The sequence below is a fragment of the Rousettus aegyptiacus genome, unplaced genomic scaffold, assembly GCF_014176215.1.
Source record: "Rousettus aegyptiacus isolate mRouAeg1 unplaced genomic scaffold, mRouAeg1.p scaffold_m13_p_13, whole genome shotgun sequence".
NCBI classification, from domain to species: Eukaryota; Metazoa; Chordata; class Mammalia; order Chiroptera; family Pteropodidae; genus Rousettus; species Rousettus aegyptiacus.
This window is the reverse complement of record NW_023416288.1, coordinates 58,316,026-58,328,024: the sequence shown is the minus strand read 5'-3', so window position 1 is coordinate 58,328,024 and position 11,999 is coordinate 58,316,026. Positions and strand designations below refer to the sequence as shown.

Sequence of the window (11,999 nt, the reverse complement as noted above, 5' to 3'; positions counted from 1 at the left end):
GTGTCCCCCTGAAAAATATGTTGAAGCCCTAACCCCCCATACCTCAGAATGTGACTGTACTTGGAGATAGACTAAGAGGTGACTGAGTTAAAGATGAGCGATTTAGGGTGGGCCCTGATCCAATAGGACTGATGTCCTCCTGAGAAGAGGAGACTAGGACACGTAGAGATTTCAGGGGCGCACTCAGGCACAGGAAAGGGCAGGTGAGGACAGAGCAAGAAGGTGGCCATCTGCAAGCCTAGGAGAGAGGCCTCAAGAGAAAGCAACCCTGTTGACACCTTGATCTAGGACTTCCGGCCTCTAGACTGTGAGAAAACATGTTTTGGTTGTCTAAGCACCTTCCTCTCCCCCAGTCTATGGCATTTTGTGATGGCAGCCCCAGAAAGCTAATACAAGCTGGTATACCCATCCTGCCCCAGGGCCCGCTCAGGGTTGGCTGTGGGCAGTCCGACGTGGTATTCGGGGCTGGTGTCCTAAATGCTGACCATCTCCCTAAACTGCTAGCTTACAGAGCGAAGGCGAGCCCTACCAGGGATGGTGTTGTCCAGTAGAAAGCCCAGAAATCCGCCGACAAACATGCCCGTGGTCAGCAGCACCTGGATGACCTGGTCCAGCTGGAGAATCCCTAGAGTGAAGACCAAAGTGACAGGGATGCCCAAGGACCAACGGCCCCGCTGGCTTTGCCTCTGTGGTCGTCACAGTGTAGGGGGTGGGGACTCACCTGTCTGGACCCTCTCGGGGTTCTTGTTCACCCAGTTGGGGATGGCAAGCCCACAGTAGATGGAGAAGCCAAAGACAAAGATGTTCCTGGATGAGTTCATGTCCACGTACTGCGGGAGAGAGGCCCGCCCAGCGGCCCGGAGCGGTCAGCGCCTCCTCCACACACCCATCGGCACCCCTCCAAATGTCCCTCCTCTTCCGGTGCCACCAGAGGTTTGTGGGAAAGCTGGACTCAGAGCAACACACGCTCTCAGAGGACGAGCCAAGCCCTGATTCCCACCTGACCTTGGGATCTGAGTGGTTTGGATAATCCAATTCAAACTGCTCCGCTTTGCTATTTAGAAGTTTGGATGCTGCCAGCCATTTCTTTCTTCCATTGGGGGCCAGCGTGGTTTCTGAGACCAAAGATCCCCTTCTCCTCGCTGGCCCCAGCCCTGTTCTATTCATCTCAATCCCCGAGGGCTCCCTGCAGGAGGCGCACTGCTGCTGCTTTCCCATGGGCTCCTGGCTCACCTGCAGATTGGAAATCCCTACGGCGGTGATGACCCCGAACATCACCAGGAACATGCCTCCGATCACGGGGGTTGGGATGGTGGCAAACGCTGCCCCTATCTTCCCAAGGATGCCCATCAGGAGCAGCACGCAGCCCGCAGCGACGATCACCGACCTGCTCCCCACCTGCGGCACTCAGGGAGATGGGGGACAAGGAGCTGAACGCCAGCCACGCCCCACACCCCCAGAGGCCTCTGCCCTACTCCCCGGCGCCTCAAACAACACTCCAGCGCTGTCTAACCCGCAAATGGCCCCGCTCTGCTCCCACATGGGACCTGGGAAAGGACAAGGGGTGACCGCATGGCAGTTGAATATTCAGGTTGGAGGTCCGACACAGGGCTGGGCCAGAGGTGAGGGACTTCCCATTGAAACTTGAGAAAGCATGGAATTTCTTCAGGGCTCACAAAGCCTTGATCGGCCCTTCCCAGCACAGACTCTCTGCCCATTGGGTCGCCACCACCAAGAAGGGCAAGTGCGGAGAGCAGAATGGCGGCCCCTCAAAGAGGTCACGTCCTAATCTCCTAACCTGTGAATATGTTACTTTGGATGGCAAAAGGGACTTTGCAGATCCGATTAAGTGGAGGATTCTGAAATGGAGAGACCCTCCTGAATTACCGAGGAGGACCCAATCTAATTACATGATCGCTTATAAGCAGGGGGCCTTCCCTGGCTGTGGTCACAGGGAGATGCGACAAGGGAGGGAGGGTCAGAGAGATGCGATATTGCCAGCTTTGAAGATGGTGGACCGGGGCCACAGCCCAGGGCCGTGGGCAGCCTCGAGGTGAGGGGAAAAGCAAGGAGACACATTCTCCTCTGGACCCTCCAGAGAGGAACACAGCCCTGCTGACATCTTTACTTCGGCCAGGTGAGACCTGTGTCAGACTTCGCACCTCCAGATCAGTAAAATAATACATTTGGGTTGTTCGAAGCCACTAAGTTTGTGCTCATTTGTTACAGCAGAAACAGGAGGCTAATACATTGAGTGATACAGTCAAGTGCCCAGGGGCCACCGTCAGCAACCTCACTTACCCTGGTGATACCCAGGGCCCCGATATTCTCGCTGTAGGAGGTGGTGCCGTTCCCTGTGCCCCAGGCCCCCGCCAGCAGGCAGCCCAGGCCCTCGATGCCGATGCCGCGGTTGATGGCGTGCTTCGGCGGCGGCGGGGCCCCCACCAGCCGGGCGCAGGCGTAGTAGTCCCCGACTGACTCCACCATGGAGGAGATCACCCCGGCGATGATCCCGAACACGCCAGCCAGGCTGACGGTGGGGAGGCCCCACTGTCCTGAAAATGCAATGCGGAGGGACTATTAACCCAGAGGACAACAGGCTGCTGGACCCCAGATAACATCTTTGTGGTGGTGGTGGTGGTGGGGTCTCCAGAAGGCTTTAGAGAACGGGCAGCATGTCTTCGCTCCTACAACTGTTCAGAGGGTTTGGCTCAGATGCCCGCCCTACCACCCCCGCCCCCTGAGGGTGGGCCAGGCACCCCGACCTTGAGGCGACCTTGAGGTCGCTGTGCAAAAAAGGAGCCAGCAATGCGATGTCTTCTCAGGAAGGCCCTGAAGCTTTTGGAAACCGTGATTCCTACTCAGGGAGGTTTCGGCTCCAAGGTCTGTGAGGCCAGGACCGCCCTCCCTGGAACCCCGTTATTTATACACCCCCAGCCAAGCACTGTGGGGAAAGGAGACTAGAAATGCCCTAAAGGGTGGCCTTGAACTTGTCTCCCCAGAAATGTTCCCATTCAGCCTCAGGTCTCCCTTGCATGGGGCTCTCCAAATCCAAGAGGAGACCCAAAGTTCTGGCTAGAAGGTTGGGACCGCCCCCCCTCCTCTCCTGGCTTTTACACTCATGGGCTCGAAGCAACGTGAAAGGGTGCTGAGGGGTGTAGGCCAGCTCCGAGGTAGGTCTGGGAGTGGGAACCTCTGGCCAAGCACACCTCACCCCCCGCCCCACCAACACACACACACAAAAGATCCATAGGATGACCCAGGGGTCTCCTTCTTCTCTCTGGGATCTGATATGGACTCCTGAGGACCTGCCCCTCGTTGCCAGATCCCCTGGAGAAGCCCACCTCCAGCCCCAGGGGCAGTCCTGGGAAATAACGTGTCTCCCGCCAGAAGGGTCTGCATCTTCTCATTACCTGGGTAAGGGAAGCGAAACCAGGGGGCCTGGCTCAGGACACTGCCTTTGGTATCGGTGCGGGCCAGGTACCCATAGGCTGTGGGGGCCGAGGGGAAGGTACTGGTGACTGTGAGCACGAAGCAGAGGAGCCATGAGATGCAGAGCGCCAGCAGCACCTGGCAGAGGGAGCACCCTTCACCACCGGCCCGTCCGCCCCGCCCCTGCCCAGCCCTCCCAGAGCGGATGGGGGGGAGGCCAGTTCTGGAAACCCCTTCGAGGTGAGGAAGGGTTGGTAAATGGCCCTTCCAGGGACAGCAGGACTCTGGTGTGTGGTGGGTAATTAAATAAGCACATTAAAGGAGCGTAGAAAATCAACTGTGGGGAGACCTTGTAGCGAACAGAGGCAGGATATCTAGTAAAGTGGGCATTTATCAGTTTGTCTCCCCTGACACTTTGTGCAGGTCACATGTCCTTGGATAAGCTTCCCTGAGCCTTAGTTTGCTCATCTGTACAGTGGAATTACAATCACTGCTCTGTAGAGCCGGGAGCAGAATCTCTTAAAGCAGCATCCTCAGATACATGATTTGTAACCTCTGTATTTCAAATCCCAGAAATCTGTATTTTTTAGCAATGTCCTCAAGTGATTTGTATGCATACCGAATTTTAAAACCGCTGGCCTACAGGGTCGTTGAGAGTAAATGAGGTCGTTTTGTATCTTTTTACAATGTGAAATGTAGTTCACAGTTAAGTTAGACCTGAAAACATGTTTGTATGATCGATGGCTACACACGCTTGACAGCATGATACAAATTCAACAGAGAGGGCTCTGAAAAAAAGAGTTACCATCATCCTCATGGTGTATTTGAATTACCCATGAGCCACTGAGAAAGCACCTCATCTAAGCATCTTGACCCTTAGTTTTATATCATTAGCAGTGGACCCGGCTATGTCCCCTAGTACCTTGTTATGAGGATGGCCCAGGGAACATGAGAAGGCTGTCCCACACTGGTGGGTGCCCAGAGCAGTGACCTAGGGCGGGGTTCTCTATTCCTAGGAGAGAAGCATTGAGGAAAGGCCTGCGATGGCCTTACTCGAACCGTCAGGGGGCATTCCCGCAGACCGCAAGTGGATTACGAAAGTCAAGGAGGAGGGGCCACCGCAGATGGGGCAGCACTTGATGGGGGGGGCGGGGCTATCCAGGAGAATGGAAGAGGGTGGGGAGTGCTTCTTACGGGGAAGACCTGAAACAGGCGGAACTTAGTGGTGTGACACTTCTTCTCTCGTCCATAAACCAGCACGGGCACGGCGATGTTTTTCATGTACTGAGAAAACAGTACAATGAGGAAGATGGTCCTGGAACGGAAACAAAACCACACCCGGCTTGGCGAGTTGGGGTTCGTCCTGAGCAAGGGTCCAGGGAGCTCAGCCGACCCCACGTCTCTGGGACTGGGAGCAGCGGCCGCCTAGGGAGGGTCCCCGTCTAGGCCCCGGCCCGCAGCACGGCGCTCTGCCGTCTCTGAAAAGGAGAGCTGTGCCCTTTCAGAAGCTGCTGGTGGCTGAAGAGGCATATGGGGACGGAAGCTGTCATTCCGCAGAGGGTAGCAGCTGGATGGATCCAGCGACTGGAGCCGAGGAGGACAGAGTCTGAGCCCGTCTTCTCTCCGGGGCTGCTCTGCGCGTCCTTGTGGTCAGACCGCAAGGGGGAGCGTGAACGACCGTGTCCATCCCCGAGTCCCTTCCGAGCTCTGTTTAAATGCTTAAGGCCTCTTTTTTTCCCAGGAAGCCTTCCTGGTCCCCCCAGCTGACTCTCATCACTCGTCCCCTGAACACGCACGACATTCTAACTCATCACTGTCTCCTGGTGTCATAGGCAGTTGGATGCAAGTCTTCTCCCTCTTCACTGTAAGAGGCCTGAGAGGTGGGGCCATGTCTGCACCCTTCCCAGTTTGCTCAATGGAAACCTAGTGGGAAGGGGACTGGTACTATCGACTTATTGTGACCCCTAGACTAAGTGTGATTACACGAACTGCCTGTGATTAACTCGTGCATGGTCTGTGAGCACTGATGATGTAATAAATAGTAGAAATAATAAGTTATAAGTAGCAATTTCACCACTTTTCAAGCACTGGTGGTGTTCATCAAAGTAGTTTGTAAGCTGCAGACTTGGCCAATATCCATTACTCTTATTATTCTTACAGGGTAATCTTCCCCCAGGGAGAACTCAGACGGTACTCCCTCCCCAGAGAGGACTTACATGGCAGCGATCCCCCAGTGGGACCCGGCATTACTGCCCGCAGAATCGAAGAGAGGCAGGGCCACCAGGGAGATGGTCGGAGCAATGGTCAAGGGACCGATGAAGCGCATGAGAAAGCCAATGACGCCTGAGAAGCCCACTAGCATCTGGACACAGGAAGCGACCATGATGGCTCCCTGTAACTGGAGAGGAAGAAGAGTACAGCCCAGGCATCTCAGAGCCTGCAGCAGGACCATGACCCCCAGCCCAGCCCAGGCCGCCGTCACGGGCCCAGCCCGGGCCACTTCCAAGCCTGTTCATTCTGGTACATTCAGAGGCAAAGCTGGACCCCAAAGAAACCGAAGGAAGAAGAACTCTGATCTCTCTCCTCTCTCTCTCGTTCTGAACTCCCTGTTAGACATTTTCACTAAATAGGACAATTTTCACGAAGCAGCCTTCAGAAGTATTTATCGATCATAGTGATGATGATGATGATGACTCTTACGACTAGCATCACTCAGTAGTGTACTAAACATCTTTTTGCTTTTTTCCCTCTGTTTTCCTACTTTCTTTGGCAGGGGTTGGCTTTTTTATTTTTTTATTTATTTTTTGCCTGTAAAGGACCAGAGAGTGGATATTTTAGGCTTTGCAGGCCATATGGGCGCTGTTGAAACTTTTCCAGACAGTATGTGAACAAATGAGCCTAGCTGTGTTCCAATAAAACTTCATTTATAGGCACCGAAATTTGAATTTCACATAATTTTGACATGTCATGAAATATTCTTCATTTCTTTAGCCATGTAAAATATTAAACCATTTTTTTTTTAGCGTGTGAGCTGTACAAACACACGCAACAGGCCCAATTTGGCTCCCAGGCTGTAGTTTGCCAACCCTGCTTTCTTTTGGGTTAGTGTTCACATGGTCTATTTTTCTCCATCCATTTACTTCCCTTCTATGTGTCTTTATATTTAAAGTGGGTTTCCTGTAGACAACAGAGGGTTGGGTCTTGTTTTCGATCTGCTCTGACAATCTCTGTCTTTTAATTGGTGCTTTGAAGACCAATGACATTCAAGGTGATTATGGGTAGAGTTGGGTTAATATCTGCCATATTCATTACTGTTTTCTATTGTTTGCCCTTGTTCTTTGTTTCTATTTTTTGTCTTCCACTCTTTTTTTTTTTTGCCTTTTGTGATTTTCATTGAGCATTTTTTTATGAGTCCATTTTCTCTCCTTTTTTCAGCTTTTTTTTTTTACTTTTTTTGAGTGGTTGCCCTGGAATTTGCTATATACATGCAGAGCGAATCCAAGTCCATCTTCAAATAACATTATGCTACTTCATAGGTAGTGCGAGTACCTTATAATAACAAAATAATCCTAATTCTCCTACCCATCCTGTGTTATTGCTGTCATTCATTTCACTTATATATAAACATAAGTACATAAATAAAAACTACCATGATACTGGAAGGTGAAGTCGAAATTGGTCTAATGTGTGAAAAACTGAACCTGACATCTCTTCCCCGTTTTCTACTTTTTCTGCTACCACCATTTCCTTAAACTAGACTCGTTGTCCACGTATACCTCTCCATTACGTCTCGTATCCCAGTAAGTGGTGACATCGCTATTGTTCCGACAGTCACATCACTTTTATTTGGGGCTAGTATTGGGATACACAGTTGGTCTGCTGACCATCACTTATTTCAAGCCTCAAGATGTGTATGGATAAATATAACTCAGATAACATGGAGAATCCACCTTAAATTCTAGGAGGCTGGCTTGGAGAATAAAATCAATCAATCGATCGATCGATAAAAGGAAGGTGAAACCTTTAAGAACTTTGTCTTGTTTACAGCACTGGTGAAAAACATTGGACCAGCAGATGGAGCTAAAATACCACAGACGGGACTCTGGGTTTGGGCTCGCTGCATGGGACACTTGGAGGCCAGGTGGGGCAGCGGGGGCAGGGGTGAGGGACGAGCGGGGAGCAGGGGGTGGAGAATGGTGGTGTTTACTATGTTAGCTATGGGCAAGAGGAACCCCTATCCTTAGCCCTGTCTTTTGGAGCAGAGGCTGGCAAACATTTTCTGGAAAAGGCCAGATATTAAATATTTCAGGTTTTGCAGGCCATACGAGGTTTCTGTTACATATTCTGTTTTTAAACAACCTTTTAAAATGTAAAAAACATTCTTAGTTTGTGAGCAGTAAAAACAAAACAAAACAAAACAAAAAACAAAAACAAAAACAAAAAAAAACAGGCCACAGGCTGGATTTGGTCCAAGAATCAGTTTGCTGACTCCTGCTTTAGAGGACTTCATATATCACGAACACAAAAATAAACAGTAAATGTATTGAAGAACACGTGGGTGTCTCTGTCACTAGGGATCCCATGCTTAATGCAGGCACAGCGTGACCCATGTCCCTAAACATCCTCTCTCACTGCTAACACCGCTCAGGCCCTAGGGAAATTATTTTTCATAACTCTTACCCAGGGTCCTCAAAACACAAAGTAACTGCTCCTGAATGTGGTGAACCTTAGTGCCATTTGCGGTGTTGGACGCGTCATTAGAACACAGGAAGGATTTGAGCAGCAGAAGGGCTTAGGTAGGGAAAGAGACAAAGAGATGTGTCATATCTTTCTTCTTGGAGAGTCTTAAATAGACAAGAGAGTCTTACACAAGGAATTACAGTCCTGGGTAGGTCTGAGAGGAAGGGAAATCCCACCCCGAGCAGAGCAGGGGTGAGGAAACTCTGCTTCTTCTTTGCTTAGTTTTCATTTGGATTTGCCAAAGTCAAGTGTAGGCTCCCCGGGGAACAACAAAAATCAGCAAAGAACAACAACAAAAAAAAACGCATACACAAAATGAAAAACAAACCAACAAAGCACTACAAATGACATGTGTTCTGTGATTCATTCTATTGATGACCTAGTCTAACTAGACTCCATCGAAGAAGAGCATACTGACTCGGGAAAGGTGAAATTTTTAGGAGTATCTTAGTCTGAAACTACATGAAACTGTTCTTTAAAAGATGAAAAAGCTCTGTTAACTCAGGGTCCGCCCTGAGATGAAAAGGGGGCATAAGGGCTCAATGAGAGCAGCAGAAGGTTCTGGCAGAAATGCACGGGGTAAAGCTCAGATGGCTCTGCTGTGCCCTCACAAGCACGCTGCTCCCTGAGGGGTGTGGAAAGTGTCGGTGGTGGAGTCCACACTGCGTGATGGCTGACGCCGTCAGAAGCCAGGCGCCTGGGCCCCGCCACGGGCTGCTGTGAGGCTGTGGCAGCCACTCGAACCGCCTTCCACGTGAAGGGCCGTTACTCACCAGGATGGCCCGATGGCCAACGGCAAGGAGCATGAGGGCCTCTGGTGGGAGAATAAGGGTATATGGCTCATCATCGAGCTGGGAGGTCGCCTATACTGGACTCTTCACAGGGCATGGAGGTTTTAATATTTTTGAAAACTGGTATTGACGGTGTATCTGGTTTGAGCCTTGCCTATTCTGCAGCTGAAGCCCCGGCCCGGATTACTGTGAAAAGATTGGCAACCCAAATTGTACACTCACAGTAAATATCAACTTACATAGATCACGCAGCTCAAGAATCACTTTTCATAGCATGAACACGACAGGAGTGGACCAAGAAACACAATATCAAGTGAGCTTTTCATATTTCACATTGCTTCGCAGAAGCAGTGACATTACTGGAAAATTAGAACATGCGCTTGAAGCAACCTGATGCGGGTGATAAAGGCACAAAGTGCTGGCTTTCCAGGGTAGGACAACGTAACGTCAAGCTAACCAGAAACGAAGGGAGGTAAAGAAATCCTCTTTTCTCGGGATTAGGGATTTGGCTGTGTTCTCTCAGATGGGAGAAATGGAAACCAACTTATTTGGACTTATTGGAATTCTGGTGCTATTTATGGGCCAGATTGGAAAGTCTGGTGTGTTCAGGATGCACCTCACCCAGTGGAGAGGACCCAGGGACGACACACTTATTAAATCATTTGAAAGTACCATGGACTAGGACGCACGCGAAGGTTTAACAACGTTACTTTTGCTGTCCGCTCTCTGAAGGAGAACAGAGGACTCAAAACCCCCTCTTTCAATAGGAGCCGGGGAAGGGGCTAAGAAGGGATCCCAGTGGGGAAAAAGAAAGATGTTGCAGGAGGAACTAGAGCCACCAAATAAATTACCGTCTCAAATGATGACGCTTTTGCCCTTTACATTTAAAACGAATTGAAAATAAGAAAAATGATTTCTTAGCAATATTTCAGATAAATCTTCAGGCTGAGATGAGGGATGCTGGCATCGGGAAAGGCATCTAGTAAAACTGGACGCAGCATGTGCTGGGCGGTACTGGACGGCCCATGAGGAGCGAGCATTGTGAACGTGGCTGGCACGTTAGGACACGTTCTGTTGCTTGAACTTTTGCATAAGATTAAAATGGGTCACGGACTCAGAGAAAGACAAATGTCATACGATTCCACTTATATGTGGAATCTAGAAAACAGGATAAATGAACAAACGAAAGAGAAACCGCTCATAGATACAGAGAGCATTTTGATGGTGGCCAGATTGGCGGGCTGGAGTGGGAGATGGGTGAAGGGGGAGGGGTTTAAGAGGTACAAATTGTTAGTTACACAACAGCCATGGGGATGTAGAGTACAGCATGGGGAATATTGTCAGTGGTATTGTAATAACTGGGTATGATGTCAGATGGGTACTGGATTTACCAAGGCAATCACTTAGTAAGTTATAAAAATGTCTAATCACTGTGTTGTCCGCCTGAAACTAATATAATATTGTATGTCAACTATAATTGACAAGCATTTTTAAAAATAATTTAAAAAAATGGGTCATGGACTAATTATGAGTTCATCGGGGGAAAAAGATAAAACTAGAGCAATATCATCCAACATACAGTAGTAGTAGTAGTAGGCATTGAAGTGTCTTGTCGATTTTATTCCTTCTCGTTGGTCAAATACAGGTAAGAATAGAAATCGTGTACTGTGTCTCCTCCTCTGACTTCCCTCTTCCTTTGTTTCACGAATAGTAGATATGATCATTGTCACAGCCATGAGACCATGAGGATACTGGACGTGGATCGGGGTGGGTTGCAGGATGAACCCTGGCTGGTCTAAGGCTTGTTAGCTTGGTTCTGAGGGTTATCTAGGGAATGAACTCGGCTCCAGGTCCCAGTGTTGAGTTCAGATATGTCCTTGGCCCAGTTCTAGTGATCCTGGGGGAGGCGGTGCTGAAGGCAGTAAGTCAGGGTTATATTCAAGCCTGAACCAACTGCCTGGTACTAGAAGCCCGTCCTCACGCAGTGCTTGTGCAAGCCTTCCTCTGCTCTGGAGGAGACGGTCCCTGGCCTAGCTCCGGGCCTGAGTGTTTAAGGTCAGCTGGGAGGGCAATCCTGGGCTTCTCAGAGATCTCAGGTGAGCTTTGCTCTCTCATGGTACCCTGCCCACAAGCCGCCCCTGCCCCTCACCCCCCATGCCAGGTGAGAATGTTGGTGTCCGGAAGCTATCAAGTCCACTGTTCCCAAGGGTGAGGCTGAACTCTGCCAGGAACCCTGAGTGTACTGACTCCCCTTATCCATCATTTAGATAAGCCAGCCTGGAACCTGGCCAAACTTCGGTCAGCAGCTTTAAGGCCCCCAGTTCCTTTTCCTGGATGATACAACTGAATCAAGCAACGGTCGGGTTTCACAGTATATCAGCACAGGGCACAACTGTCCAAAAAGGACAGACTAAGCAAACGGTACCCACTAACAGAATGGTTGGCTGAGCCGGGCCTGGTCCTGCACATTGGTTTTCCCATTAATCTGAGCCTACTACGCATATATGTCAATATGGTGCTTGTGCGTCCATTAAAAACTTGTAGCAAAATGTCTGGAAAACTCTAAGTGCTCAGTAACTATGAGCTGCTGCTACTATTATCATCATCACCACCATCATCACCATCATCACCATCATCACCATCATCACCATCATCACCATCACCATCATCACCATCATCACCATCATCACCATCATTACCATCATCACCATCACCATCACCATCATCATCATCATCACCATCATCATCACTGTGATGTGTCTCTCTCCTCTTTGCAGCCCCAGCACTTAACACAACACTTGGCATCTGGCAGGTATTCGACAATGACGTTTGATGACAATATAAAACGAGCGTTACTACCTGTTGTCCTCTGTCTCCCAGGACGCTTCGGCTCTTCTTCCTTGAGACATGCGTTTCCAGGTAAACCTAACTTTCCCCTCCACCTTTTCCACCCTGGCTATCCCAATCCCTCTCTTGCTCCTCATACTGCTTTATTTTCTTCATTGCGCTTACAACTTCGGGAAATTTCCCTTTTCT

The 11,999-nt window shown here is 49.9% G+C and overlaps 1 protein-coding gene across 4 annotated transcripts in view; it reads right to left on the bottom strand.

Annotated features, from left to right (window-relative positions):
* The window catches only part of LOC107498231 (solute carrier family 23 member 1), a 43,192-nt gene that overhangs the window by 4,256 nt on the left and 26,937 nt on the right, over positions 1 to 11,999 (bottom strand). For all 4 annotated transcript variants that reach the window (XM_036230872.1, XM_036230871.1, XM_036230873.1 and 1 more), the window contains 7 exons: positions 5,649 to 5,830; positions 4,627 to 4,747; positions 3,414 to 3,570; positions 2,302 to 2,555; positions 1,234 to 1,398; positions 722 to 830; positions 530 to 625 (listed from right to left, as the gene is read on the bottom strand). In XM_036230872.1, the coding sequence (XP_036086765.1) occupies positions 530 to 625; positions 722 to 830; positions 1,234 to 1,398; positions 2,302 to 2,555; positions 3,414 to 3,570; positions 4,627 to 4,747; positions 5,649 to 5,830 (1,084 nt within the window). The remainder of the gene's footprint in view (positions 1 to 529; positions 626 to 721; positions 831 to 1,233; positions 1,399 to 2,301; positions 2,556 to 3,413; positions 3,571 to 4,626; positions 4,748 to 5,648; positions 5,831 to 11,999) is intronic.